The 14,714-nt window shown below is 40.9% G+C and overlaps 1 protein-coding gene across 1 annotated transcript in view; it reads right to left on the reverse strand.

Moving 5' to 3' along the window:
• Window positions 1-14,714, reverse strand: part of MOCOS (molybdenum cofactor sulfurase) — a 54,729-nt gene that overhangs the window by 18,804 nt on the left and 21,211 nt on the right. The window contains exons 8-9 of the mRNA XM_061169632.1: window positions 12,336-12,797; window positions 7,948-8,110 (exon numbers count right to left, since the gene is read on the reverse strand). Coding sequence (XP_061025615.1) covers window positions 7,948-8,110; window positions 12,336-12,797 — 625 coding nt within the window. The remainder of the gene's footprint in view (window positions 1-7,947; window positions 8,111-12,335; window positions 12,798-14,714) is intronic.

Genomic DNA, 14,714 nt, shown 5'->3' on the forward strand with positions numbered 1-14,714 from the left:
GGCATGACCCAACCTGCCCCCAGCAAGCACACATCAAGCACACCTGTATCCCTGCTCATGCTGGTCCTGCTTCATCACACACAGCACAGCAAATGGGTACATCCATTCCTACTCACGAGCTTCAGATCATGACTGCTACCCAGACGCATGCCAATCACGACAAGCCTTTCACCACAACAAAGACAGAGAAGTAACAATATGTGTAAGAGGTATTTCATCAGCTCTGTCCCCTGCTTGTCCATGTCTTACACAAGCACGACCAGTTCCACACTCCTGTCCCTGTGTGGGGAAGGCCAGAAGAGGCCTCATCCAGAAAGCTCCAGAAGTTTGGAGAGTGCTGTGCTGAGTGATTAGAGATGCTGCTGTGTCAAAAGGCTGTTCATGGAAGGATGGGATTGCACCAGGTGTGCACCCACAGGGGAGAACGGTAAAGTGAGTCCTAGAACATTGGTTATGAGGAAGTAACCACAGCAGGGGGACAGCACGTGTACAAGTGCACGGCGGAAATGCACCCCTGGGCTGCCAGCAGGAGGCCTGCGCTCAGCCTCCTTCTACCCTTACCCAAGACTCTGCACAAATCATATATAATCATAAATATGGCGCTCAGCTGGCTTATAAAGGTCATCACAGGCCTCTTGTTAAACAGGCAGCCTAATCTGGGGTCCCCATATGGATTGAGCTCAAGGGCCGCCCCCAACAAAGTTCATGGGGATTGAGTTCATTCCGGATATACTAAGCCCTGTGCTCGTACAGCTCAGAGATACAGAGAAATAAAAGATTCCATCCTCTGGACTCAAGATACCTGAAATCTTTTGGAGTGACAAGTCATTTACTTAAAACAATTATAATGCCTTGTTTTAATGTTTATTATTTAGGGCCAAAAGTTTGTCCTACCATACGTGTCCTGCAAAGGATGCCCTTCTTCCACCCACAGTGCTGGAAGTCCCTACTAGTGAGCAGAACATCTGATATACCACACCACCTCACAAAGTGCTGCTGATTTGGAATGGAAGATATTTGGGTATTTGTTTTCTCTCTCTCTTATTCCTTATATTCTGGGATAAATCCTATTTAGTCATGATATACACTTTTATGCTTCAGAGAATAGAAAGAAGAGTAACCCATTCAACTCTTTTTCTATGTTAATATCCTGGGTATCCAAACTTAAACAAGAAAAGTATAATAAAAGAGGGTAACATCTCAATTCAAAGAAATGGAAAGATATCCCATGCTCTTGAATTGGAAGAATTAATATTGTTAAAATGGTCATACTACCTAAAGTAATCTAAAGATGTAATACGATCCCTATCAAATTACCCACGACATTTTTCACAAAACTAGAACAAATAATCCTAAAATTTATATGGAACCACAAAAGACCCAGAATTGCCAAAGAAATCCTGAGGAAAAAGAACAAAGCTGGAGGGACTTCCCTTGTGATGCAGTGGTTAGGAATCCTGTTGCCAATGCAGGGGACATGGGTTTGATCCTTGGTCCGGGAAGATGCCACATGCCACAGAGCAACTGAACCCATGTGCCACAGCTGCTGAGCCTGCACTCTGGAGCCTGCAAGCCACAATTACTGAGCCCGCGTGCCACAACCACTGAAGCCCGCACACCTAGAGCCCGTGCTCCACAACAAGAGAAGCCACCGCAATGAGAGGCCCACACACTGCAACAAAGAGTAGCCCCTGCTCGCTACGACTAGAGAAAAGCCCGTGCACAGCAACAAAGACCCAACACAGCCAAAAATAAATAAATAAATAAATAAATTATTTTAAAAAAGAACAAAACTGGAGACATAACTCTCCCAGACTTCAGACAATACTACAAAGCTACAGTAATCAAAACAGCATGGCATTGGCACAAAAACAGACATACGGATCAATGGAACAGAATAAAGAGCCCAGAATTAACCCACACACCTACGGTCAATTAAACTTCAACAAAGGAGGCAAGAATATACAATGCAGAAAAACAGTCTCTTCAGCAAGTGGTGTTGGGAAAGCTGGACAGCCACATGTAAATCAATGATGTTAGAACACACCCTCACACCATACACAAAAATAAACTGAAAATGGCTTAAAGACTTAAGCATAAGACATGACACCATAAAACTCCTAGAAGAGAACATAGACAAAACATTCTCTGACATAAATCATACCAATGTTTTCATAAGTCAGTCTCCCAAGGCAATAGAAATAAAAGCAAAAATAAACAAATGGGACCTAATCAAACTTACAAGCTTTTGCACAGCAAAGGAAACCATAAACAAAATGAAACAACTACCTACAGACTGGGAGAAAATATTTGCAAATGATGCGACCAACAGGGCTTAATTTCCAAAATATACAAACAGCTCATATAGCTCAATAACAAAAAAGCAAACAACTCAGTCAAAAAGTGGGCAGAAGACCTAAATAGACATTTCTCTAGAGAAGACACACAGATCAGCAATAGGTGCATGAAAAGATGCTCAACAGCAATTAATTATTAGAGAATTGCAAATCAAAACTACAATGAGGTACCACCTCACACCAGTCAGAATGGCCATCACTAAAAACTCTATAAATAACAAATGCTGGAGAGGGTGTGGAGGAAGGGGAAACCTCCTACACTGTTGATGGGAATGTAAACTGGTGCAGCCATTATGGAGGTTCCTTAAAAAACTAAAAATAGAATTACCATATGATCCAGCAATCCCACTCCTGGGAATATATCCAGAAAAAACAATAATTCAAAAAGATACATGCACCCCAACATTCACTGCAGCACTATTTACAATAGCCAAGACGTGGAAGCAACCTAAATGTTCATCAACAGATGAGTGGATAAAGAAGATGTGGTATATATATGCAATGGAATATTACTCAGCCATAAAAAAGAATGATATAATGCTATTTGCAGCAACATGGATGGACCTAGAGATTATCATACTAAGTTGAAGTAAGTCAGACAGAGAAAGACAAATATCATACAATATCACTTATGTGTGGAATCTAAATAATGATACAAATGAACTTATTTACAAAACAGAAACAGACTCACAGACATAGAAAACAAACTTATGGTTAAAGGAGGGCATAAATTAGGAGTTTGAGATAAGCAGATACAAACAATTATATATAAAATACATAAACAACAAGGTCCTACTGCATAGCACAGGGACTATATTCAGTATCTTGTAATAAACTATAATGGAAAAGAATCTGAAAAAGTATATATATATATACTATACATATATACTATACTATATATATATATATTTATAACTGAATCATTTTGCTTATACCAGAAACTAACAACATTGTAAATCAACTATACTTCAATAAAAAAAAAAAATTTTTTAAAGAAGATAACTTCTCAATCTCACTAATAAGAATAGGTACAAAAATACCAATAAAATATTAGCAAACTAAATCCATCAATGTATCAAAAAATCATTGCCAAATAGTGTTTTTCTTTTCTCCAAGAATGCAAGGATAGCTCAGTACTAGACAATCTACTAATGTTAAGTAAGACATCACACTAATAGACTATAGGGAAAAAATATAACCAGCAGATGCAGAAAGAGCATTTAGTAAGAATTATTAGTCATGATAAAACTTTTGGTTAAATTTAAAAAAAATACTTTAGCCTGGTAAAACAAATCTATTAAAAATGTACAATAAGTACAACTCTTATTTTTGAAACTTTAGAAGCATTTTATTCAGGTCAGTAATAAAAAAAGGATATTTTCCATCACTGCTCCATGCAATAAGAAAAGAAAAAAAAAGAGGGAGTGAATACAAATTGAAAAGGAAGATATGAAACCGTCATTATTAGAAGATGATATGCCTATTCATATAGAACATGCGAGAAAATCTTCAGACCAACTAATAAAACTAACAGGAATTCAGAAAAAGTACTGGGTAAAACACTGATATACGAAAGTCAATAGTGTTTCTATACTACAAAAATAACCAATTAAAACATTTAATAGAAAAAAAAGATAGTGCTCAAAATACTCAAATAAACAATTACATAACAAAAAATGTGCAAAAATTTTCTGGAAAATATTATTAAAATTTTGGAGTAAAGAAATCTTCATGGAGAGAAATACTATTTATATATAGAGGACTCAATATTATATGATATAAATTCTCCTGAAATTAATTTATGATATTACAGTCAAAATATGATTACAAAATATGTAATTTTGCAATCAAAATCCCAGTAGGACACACCAATGAAAATAATAGAGAATGTCAGAACGGATAAAAAGCATGAGCCAACTGTATTCTGGATACAAGAAACTCACTTCAAATATGATATAGGCAGATTAAATGTAAAATGGAGCCATAAAGAAAATGAAAAGGAAGTCTACACAATGGGAGAAAATATTTGCAAATCTGATCTAAAAAGTGACATATTCAAATATATAAAGAATTCTTACGACTCAATAATTAAAAAATAAGTAAGCAAAGAATTTAAATAGATATTTTTCTGAAGAAGATATACACATGGACAATAAACACATGAAAAGATGGTCAATATCATTAGTCATTAGGGAAATGCAAATCAAAACCATGTGAGGTACTGCTACACACCCATTAGGATGGCTATTAAAAAAAACAACAACAACAGAAAATAACAAGTGTTGGGGAAGATGTGGAGAAATTGGAAGCTTCATATGTTGCTGGTTGCAATGTAAAACGGTGATGGAGTCACTTTGGAAATGCTAAACACAGAGTTACCATATGACCCAGCAATTCCACTCCTAGGTATATATCCAACAGAATTGAAAACAAATGTCCACACAAAAATTTATACATAAATGTTCACAGCAGCGTTATTCATAATAACCACAAATGGAAACAATCCAAATATCCATCAACTGATGAATGGATAAAAAAAATATGGTATATCTATACAATGGAATATTATTCAACAATATGGATGACCCTTAAAAACATTACACTAAATGAAAGAAGCCAGTCATATATTGTTTCCATTTATATGAAACATCCAGAATAGGCAACTCCATAGAAACAGATAGTAGATTAGTGGTTGCCAGAAGCCGGGGATAAGGTTGGGAATGGGGAGTGACTGCTAATATATATGAGGTTTCTCTTTGAGGGTGATGAAAATGTTCTAAAATTGATTGCGGTGATGGTTGTACAACCTTGTGAATATACCAAAAATATCACTGAATGGTATACATTAAATGAATACATTTTATGGGATGTTACATAAATATCAATAAAGCTAGAAGAAATAAATAAAAAGGTGGAAAATGATACACCATGCAAACACTAACCAAAAGAAAGCTGAATGGCTATATTCATATCTGACAAAGAATTTCACACTTCATACTTTGGAACAAAGAAAATGACCATGTATAAAGAGGAGCATTACTTAGGGAACGATTCACCAAGGAGACATAATAATACTAAGTGAAGCAAAAACTAAGAGAACTAAGGGAAAAATAGACAAATCCACAATTACAGTTGGGGACTTCAACACTCTTCTTTCAGTAATCAACAGAACTGGTAGCGAGTACATAAAAATTCAGCAAGTATAGAGAAAAACAGCAATACCATCAACCAACTGGTATAGAACATCTATAGAACACTCCACCCAACAACAGGATACACATTCTTTTCAAGTATATATGGAACACTCAACGGCAATAAATCATATCCTTGGTCATAAACCAAACCTTAACAAATTTTAATGAATTTAAAATCTATAAAATATGTTCTCTCTTTTGGAGAGTTTAATGGAATTATACTGAAAATCAACAGCAGAATGAAAACAGAAACATCTCCAAATATATAGAAATTAACACACTTCTGTAATCCATGGGTCAAAATGAATATAAAGAGAACAAGTAAGGACATAAAAAGATGCTTAACATCATTAGCCAGTAGGGAAATGTAAATTAAAATCATGACGAGATGGGAGTTCCCTGGTGGCCTAGTAGTTAGGATTCCAGGCTTTGACTGTTGTGGCCTGGGTTCAATCCCTGGTCAAGGAACTGAAATCCCGCAAGCCACATGGTACAGCCAAAAAAAAAAAAAAAATCATGATGAGATGCCATTACACACCTATTAAAATAAATAAAACAAAAAATACTGACAATACCAAAAGCTGACAGAACGTGGAACAACTGGAACTCTCATACATTGCTGGTGGGAAAGAAAAAAGATATGGTCATTCTAGAAAATGGTTTGGCAGTTTCTTTTAAAGGTAAACATATCCTTACCATATGACTCAGCAATCAACGCCTAGTATTTATTCTAGAGAAATGAAAATTTGTGATCAACCAAAAACCTGCACATGAATGTTTAGAGCAGCTCTATTCATAATTGCTCAAAACTGGAAACAATCCAAATGTCCTTTAACAGATGAATGGATGAACACACCCTAGTATATCCATACAATGGAATACTACTCAACAATAAAAAAAAAAGAATAAACTACCGATTCATGCAGTAACTTAGATAGGACTTAAAGGCATCATGCCGAGTGAAAGAAGCCAATGTCAGAAGGTCACATAGTGTATATTCTATTTATATAACATTCTCAAAAAAATAAAACTATAGTGATAGAGAACAGATCTCTGCCAGGTGTTAAGGGTGGGGAGAAGAGAGACTATAAAGGGATAGCATGAGGGAGTTTTCTGGGGTGATGGAACTGTTCTGTACCTTGATGATGGGAGTGACTACACAAATCTGTGCATGTGTTAAAATTCATAGAGGGGACAAAAGGCCAAGAATAGCCAAGACAATCTGGAAGCATGAGGTAGAAGGACATGCCCTACCAGATATCAAAATTCATTCTATAGTTATTAACACTGGCTTATTGGTTCAAGAAAAAATAAACCACTGGAACAAAATAGAACACCTACAGCCAAGAAACATAATCACTGAATATATGGAAATGGGATATATCACAAAAGTACAGCTATAAGTTAGGAGGGAAATTGGAATATTCTGTAAATGGTAGGTGGGGTGTGGAAGGAGAAGGAATGAGACCAAGGAGAAGTACCTAGGGAATTTCAGCTATATCTGTAATGTTTTTATGTCTTAAAAGAAGGAGGAGGAGGAAGAGGTAGCGGAGAAGGGAGAAAGGAGGGGGGTAGTAGGAGGTAAGAGAAGTGGGGAGGAGTAGGGAGAGGAGGAGGAGAAATTGAAGCAAATGTGGCCAAATGTGAAGGTTTGTTAAAACTGGATGCTGTAAGTACGTATTATAGTATTCTCTATACTTGTGCTGTCCAACACTGTAGCCACTAGCCACATTTGGTAATTTAAATTAATTAGAGTCACATAAAATTAAAATATAGTTCCAGTGTCCTGCTAGTCACTTTTCATGCACTCAGTAGCCACATCTGATTGGTGGCTACCAAACTGGACAATGTAGATGTTGAACATTTCCATCATCACATAAGGGTCCACTGGACAGAGCTGGCTTATGAATTTATATGTGTTAGTTCATAATAAAAATCCACAAGGGGGAATTCCCTGGCAGTCCAGTGGTTAGGACTCCACGCTTTCACAGCTGAGGACCCAGGTTCGATCCTGGTCTGGGAACTAAGCCCCCGCAAGCCGCGCCGCCAAAAAAAAAAAAAAAAATCCACAAGGAAGAATCAAAGCTTGCAGAACATATGATGAGTGAAGGAATTAAAAGGAATGTAAGTAAAAGGACAACATATAATTTCAATATCTATATCTCTTTACTTTCTGATTGGACTGTCAGATCTTTACCTCTTCCCAAAAATCTGCCCCCCAAAAAATCCCAAAAACACAAAAGGAACAAACTTTCCGTTGTCGCTTCTAGACATCATTTCACTTCCTTCTGGATTATTTTAATATTTGGTAAAGGAAAAGCCATGACTTTACTTTCCTATGAGAAGAAAAGCTACTCTTGACAGCTGTTTTGTAAAAATGAACCCAGTTTTCAGACCTTGGGCTTTGATGACCATGATCCTTTGCTGCAGGTCAATGAAGGGCTGGATCAGGCAGAGCCGGGGTTCCTGCTTCTGACTCAGGCAAATACCGTTGTGATTCACAACCATCCAGCTCCGGTCGTACAGCAGCCCTTGATTTCCTAGAGGCCATCTGGTCACCTAAACAAAAAGGTCAATGTATTTTAAGCCAGTGCTCCTCAAAAATCATCTTTGCATTTATTGCACAGCGGCTGTACAAAAGCAGAGGACTTCAGAAATTCAGCACAGACTCTTGAAGGAAAAAAGGGATGAAGAGAAGGAAGTAAAACAAAGAAGACAATGCAAAGGAGACTTTGGGATTGAGATACCTTCCATTCATCCTCCAGATCCAGTTTGCACCCTTCTCCACTTCAACCTGCTTTTTAAGTAGGTAATGCGCGTGCACAGTACAACATTCTGGGAGCACAAGAGGGTACTTGAAAAGTGGGTCTCCGCCCCAGCCTGTGTCCCACTCCCCTCCCCACAGGCCTCCACTGCACCTGCTTTCTGTGCGTCCTTCCACAGTGGTGGATGCCTGAACAGGCATATCCTGGTACTACAGACTTATTGCACAAATTGTGGCTACACTGGAATGGTCCCTGAGTTGATCCACTTTAAGTGTGTAAGTTTTCCTCAATTCTTCATATTTCTACAAAATTAAAATACAAATTATGCCCAGTGCCCAGATCTTGCATTTAATACCATTCTCCAATAAAAAGAGCCAGGACTCCTTGGAGAAATGGTTTATTCTAGGGCTGGGTCAGGGAATATACAAGATGAGCCAGGAGCACCCCGTAGTGCTAGAAAAGTAAGGAAGTGCTCAAAAAACAAACTGATGGGGGTATGTCAAAGGGATGCAGGAGTCATGAAAGCATGCTCAATGGCCAAAACTGGAAAATATTGAATAGTAATAATAATAATAATGTAGTACTGAATTGTAATCCAAAGTATAAGATAAATACCCATGAGTCCAAATAAATAAATAAATAAATAGAAAAAGTCAAATTCCTCATACAGAAGAATCCCAAATAATTGATGTAGGTGTTCCCTCCTCAAGAAGGTGGAGCATAAATCCCTATAACTCGCTACCCCTTAAGTGTGGGCTACACTTAGTGACTTGCTTCCAAAGAGAACAGTATGGGAACAGAGTGGAGGGGAAATTTTACAACAAAGAAACCTGGCAAATACCAGGTGATCCAGGTTAACGTCAATAGTGGTAAGTCATGCTGACAGTACCCTAATATGATATGATGAGAATAGCCCTTTACTTCTGTGGTCCTACTTCCAAAACAAACCATAACCCCAGTCTAATCCTCAGAAAGACATCAGACAAACCCAAACTGATGGATATTCTAAAAAATACCTGACGGATACTCCTCAAAACTATCAAGGTTATAAAAACAAGGAAAGTCTGAGAGACTGGTACAGCCCAGAGGAGCCTAGGGAGACACAAGAACTAAATGTCATATGGTGTCCTGGATGGGATCTGGAACATAAAAAGAACATTAGGGGAAAACTAATGAAATTTCAATAACATGGGACCAGGTCTTTGCAGGAGTTTTGTCCACAAGTTACACAAGTTGCTTACAGCGCGGCAGGTGCAGTAGTTCCATCCATGAGGGCTCTTCTGGAGCCAGCTGTCTGTTAAAGAAGGGTGTAGGTCAAGCAATGCTTTTGAAATAGTATTACGATTAAGAGACCAACATTCGCACACTAATTGTGAATCAATTTCATCCCGTCATTTTCCTCTGAGCACTCAAATCAACTTCTCAAAGGAATCTGAAAACTTCAATTGGGGGTAATGAAGAAAGGAAAGCAATTTTTAATCTAGGGGCACTTTGGGGTGGGTCCTGCTGGGAGGGACCTGAGGGAATACTGAGGCATCAGGGAAAGTGAAGGAGAGGAGCTGCAGGCCCCAGGGGGAGGGTGCAGAACTCAAGAAGAAAGAGTGTCAAGGCAAACTGAACCTCAAGCAAGGTAAGCCCTGTATCCAAGATGCAGAAATGTGGTGCAGTGGGGTGGGAGTGGGGAGGGTACTTTGAGGACTGACAAACCTGGGCTTAAATCTCACCTCAGCTAGTTATTAGCTTTGAACAACTAACCTTCCTGAACCTTGGCTTTGTCATGTGTAAAATGGACATTATTATCATTTCTCATAGGACTGAGTGAAAACTAAAACAAAGTATAAAATGTAAAGCAACTGAAATATATCAGATGATCCACAGATGTTAATCCCTTTACCTCTGCCCTTCACTTGTCTTGTGTATCAGACCTCTCCCTATAGACTATGGCTGTTTCTGCTAGTACAGCACTCAAGTTCAGCAATACTATAGTCTATATAATTCTGGCTAGGTCCAGAAACCACCATTAAATCATTATTTCTATAGGAGAACATGTTTTGAATTACAAATAACTTTTGGGAAGACAGTCTATTATTGGGAGGCATTTCTCCATGGATTTCTCATTTCTGCATGCCTGTTTTAACAAGCAGAAGCACTAACTGCCCTTTTGTTCCAGACTACCTTTTCAAGGGTGCTTGTATAGTGAACAGCTCTACAACCCTCTGGAGCAGAGGGCAGGTTTGTTCACAGTCCAATATTATAAAGGTAATGGCTTCTCCCTGATCGAAGACTACACAGGTTGGTTGGCATCCTATTATGAAAGAGTCAGGCTTCCTGAGTTAGAGGTTCCTGAACATGAGCACAGCATCCACCTGGGCCCCTCTGGACCCTGTCCTGGGACCTGGGGGACAAAGAGAAGCAACACACCATGAAGCTCATGCTGCGTGCTGGGTTGTGAGTAAGTCCTTTATCTCTGACCCAGGAATCTCATGTCTTCTGTCAGCATCCATGAAACTGTGGCAGGCTGTTTCTCAGACCCTTCACGGTTCTTCACACCCATCTGTTGGAACATGTCTATCATTTACTGGCTTCCTCCTTCCTTCTTCTTCTTTGTCTGGGCCAAGTTTTCAGCCAGTGTGTCTGTGTTGGCATGTGAGGGGTGAGCTTTCAGCTGGTGCAGCTGGGCTTTGGGTTACAGAAGGAGTTGGGCAAATAAGTATTCATTGAGGACAGTGGGAGCCAGGTTTCTCACAGGATTTACAAGTGCAGAAAGGGGGACGGCTAAATAAACTTTGTGGTGTTGGATTGGAATTGGAGGTATTAGTACGAAATCATGGCCTATGGATAGATGATGGAGATGGATGGATAGATGATAGATACATAGATACATAGATATGTGTGTGTGTGTCATAAAGTGTCTGTTTCCCTTCTGAGATACTGCACACCCTGAGAGAAGGAACCATTTCCATTTTGCTCATCACCGCACAGCAAGTGCAGGCCCAGGGCCCAGCAGGTAGCAGGTGTTCAGCGTATAGTTTCTGAAAGAGCAGATGGATAGAAGACCTTTAGCAAAAAAGGAAACCTACTGAGTTTCAGTGTCCTCGTCTGTAAAATGGAACACTAATTCCTGCTACGCTATCTGTGCAATGCGGCTCTTCTATGGGACATGACTCATCTGTGAAAATAGAGTCCTGATTCTCCTCACCTGCCTCCATTCAGGACTGGAGGTGAACTTGCTTATTTATGGTCTCAGATTGGAGGACAGGCTCCTGTGTGACCAGCCCGAAATGCAGGCGACAAATAGCCTTGACCATGGTATGTCCGACCAGGAGCCAGGGAGCCTGTCATCCCAGAGGCTCAGGAGGTTGGGACCTCCTCAGAGGCTCAGGAGGCTGGGAACTTTCTATGAGGTTGTGTTTCTATGATCTATGTGTGTCCCTGGGACTTGGTCTTCAGCTCCCAGCTCCGGTGACTACCAGGCCAGCATGTTTACAGACATTATGTAGTTCACCTCCACGGGGAGAGCTGAGCGGAACAGACGCATGAGAGCAGGGACCCAAGGAGCCAGCAGATCTGGATTCAAATCCTTGCTCTATCATTTATTAGGGGGTCATGACCTGGGCAAAATGCTTAACCTCAATAGCCCCCAGGCTCCTTATCTATAAAATGGGGATGATATTACCCAGCACCTCATATTATTGTTTTGAGGATCAAATGAAACAAAGCACGTACGATGCTTCAGCAGGGAGCCAGCACACACGCATTCAGTGAAAGTTACATCCTTAACTATCAGCAGTAACTAGGTGGTCACACCCAGAAACAGCATCCTCTCAGGGGTCCCCATAAGCAGAGCCATGGTCAAAAGTCAGCCCAAACCAAGAAAGGCAGAATGAGAGTGGCTACTATGATTTTGATTTTCTGCATGCTTTCCTTCACTTCCTGAACTTTTTTCTTTGCTTTATCAAACAACATTATAAAGTAAACAAAAAAGAAGCAATCTCTTTAGCTGCCACTAAAACCCTTACCTCAAATGCGGCACAGGATTTGATTGGGTAGAGGAAAAGGTTGGTGACGATGTGTGACCCAAGGCCCCCATCCAGGATGCCTGCAGCTTTCTCTGAAGGGGTCTGCTGGGTTCTGGTGGTCTCCAGCAGAGGTGGGCGCAAACTCACAGCATCCACAGTGGTGGGTGAGTTGTCCCAAACCCTGGAGTCTGGGGAAGCATCTTCCTGAGGTGAGGGACTACGTCTGGCCCTGGTGGCAGGCACGGCGTTCTGAGCCTCGCTCTCTGCTGGCAGGGCTCCAGCCTCCCCAGGAGTGGCCAGAGGGAGAGGCTGGCCATGAGACGGGCGCAGTCGGGTTGCTATGATGAACCTGAGAAAGGCCTGGGCATCCTCAAGCGTAGACATGTATCCAAACGAAATCCTCACAGATCCCGTCGGCTGCCCATCTATGAGGTCCACATCGTCACCGCAGACATGACCAGCCTAGAATAAAGAAATAAGTCAGCCAGAGTGACTCATTCCTCGTAGATAAAGTGGAAACCATTTTGTAAAACAAGTTTTGTTAATTTTATAAAATAAAATTAACCCAGGAAAAAAGAACTGCAACACTAATAGGAGCCGTGTGCCTGAGGCATAGTTCCAGAAGCACAGGGACTCACTCTCTGGACGTCACTCTTTGCTCAACTGTGAATTGGGATCTATAGCAATCTCAGGGGGCCACTAAAAAGTTTAAAAGACACAACATTGTAAATCAACTATACTTCAATAAAAATAAATAAATAAATAAATAATTGTTTTTTTTAAAGTTTAAAAGAAATCATTCACGGAAAGCGCTTACCAGAAACACGCACACAGTGCCCACCCACAGAGGTATCAAAAGACAGACCAAAGTTTCAGAAGCACAGATGGGTCAGCTCCTTGGTCTACCTAGGGCTTAAGTGAGAGGAGCACCTGCTGGCCATGCCTTTTAGCCTCTCTCAGAACCAAAGGGAGGTCTGCATCCCTGACAGCTGCCCTTTGACAAGAGGCCAAGACAGAGGTGCTGCCCCTATGAATAACCGGCCCAAGGCCAGGATGAAAGCCAAAGGCAGCATGAGTGCCTGGTCGGGAGGTGGTGAAAGAAAGGCAAGACGTCCCCAAGCCTCTCCAAGCCTGGCAGCCTGGTGTTGGGCGCTGCTCCAGCTGCCTACCTCCCCCAGAGCTGAACCCAAGTCAGTCACCCAAGGAGATGAGGCCACGGCATTCCACAGGATCAATATTACATCTGGAACTGCATTCGTTTGTGTTCTGAGACTCCTTCTCTCTCTTTCTATTTTATTATTATTATTTTTTAACCGCGCCATGTGGCATGAGGGATCTTAGTTCCCCGACCAGGCATCAAACCCACGCCCCGTGCAGTGGAAGCACTGAGTCTTAACCACTGGACCGCCAGGGAATTCCCCCTTCTCTCTCTTTTTTTTTTAAAGATTTATCTTTTTTTTTTTTTTTTGGCTGCGTCAGTCTTAGTTGTGGCACGCAGGATCTTCACTGAGGCATGCGGGATCTTTCATTGTTGCGCGTGGGCTTCTCTCTAGTTGTGGCGTGCGGGTTTTCTCTCTCTAGTTGTTGCGCATGGGCTCCAGAGCATGTGGGCTCCGTAGTTTGCAGCACGTGGGCTCTAGTTGAGGTGCGCAAGCTCAGTAGTTGTGGCGTGCGGGCTTAGTTGCCCCGCAGTATGTGGGATCTTAGTTTCCTGACCAGGGATCGAACCTGCGTCCCCTGCATTGTAAGGTGGATTCTTTACCACTGGACCACCAGGGAAGTCCCCAGCTCCTTTTCAAATAAAACACTGTTCACAGTTGGTTGGGATTTAATATATTCAATATTTAGTGGCAACCAAAAGAAACTTAAGTTAGAAACTATTCTGATATAAATAAGGGCTCTTTGCCACTCAAACCATTCTTATGAAATGGTTCAAAACAGGCTGTACCTTGAAGTCACAAACCTCAGCCCAGAGGAGCGGCAGAAGAGAGAGGACCCGAGAAATGCAGAATGCCCTGTAGAAGAGTTCCTCTCCTCACCCAACCCAGACGTGAGCTACCTCCTGCTTGGAGATTTCACTCTGGCAGGACTGAACTAGCTAAGGGCCCTCTGCATGTACAAGCACATTTTCACATTTGCTTGCCCCCTGTTAAAAGCCCTCTTCTGGAAAAAAAAAAAAAAAACCCTCTTCTGCCTCTAAATGTTTGCCCTCAAACTAAAAAATGACTGCCAGAGAGATACTATCTTGAAGTGTTTTCTATTTTCGTTGACCCCTTTTTCTTTACACATTCACAGGGTGGGCTCAGAGAAATGAGCTCGCAGATCCAGCCCCGACCCCAGACACACGACCAGCCTCTAATGAAGTTAGAGGCACCGCCA

Source organism: Eubalaena glacialis, chromosome 15 (assembly GCF_028564815.1).
Source record: "Eubalaena glacialis isolate mEubGla1 chromosome 15, mEubGla1.1.hap2.+ XY, whole genome shotgun sequence".
In the NCBI taxonomy this organism is placed as follows: Eukaryota; Metazoa; Chordata; class Mammalia; order Artiodactyla; family Balaenidae; genus Eubalaena; species Eubalaena glacialis.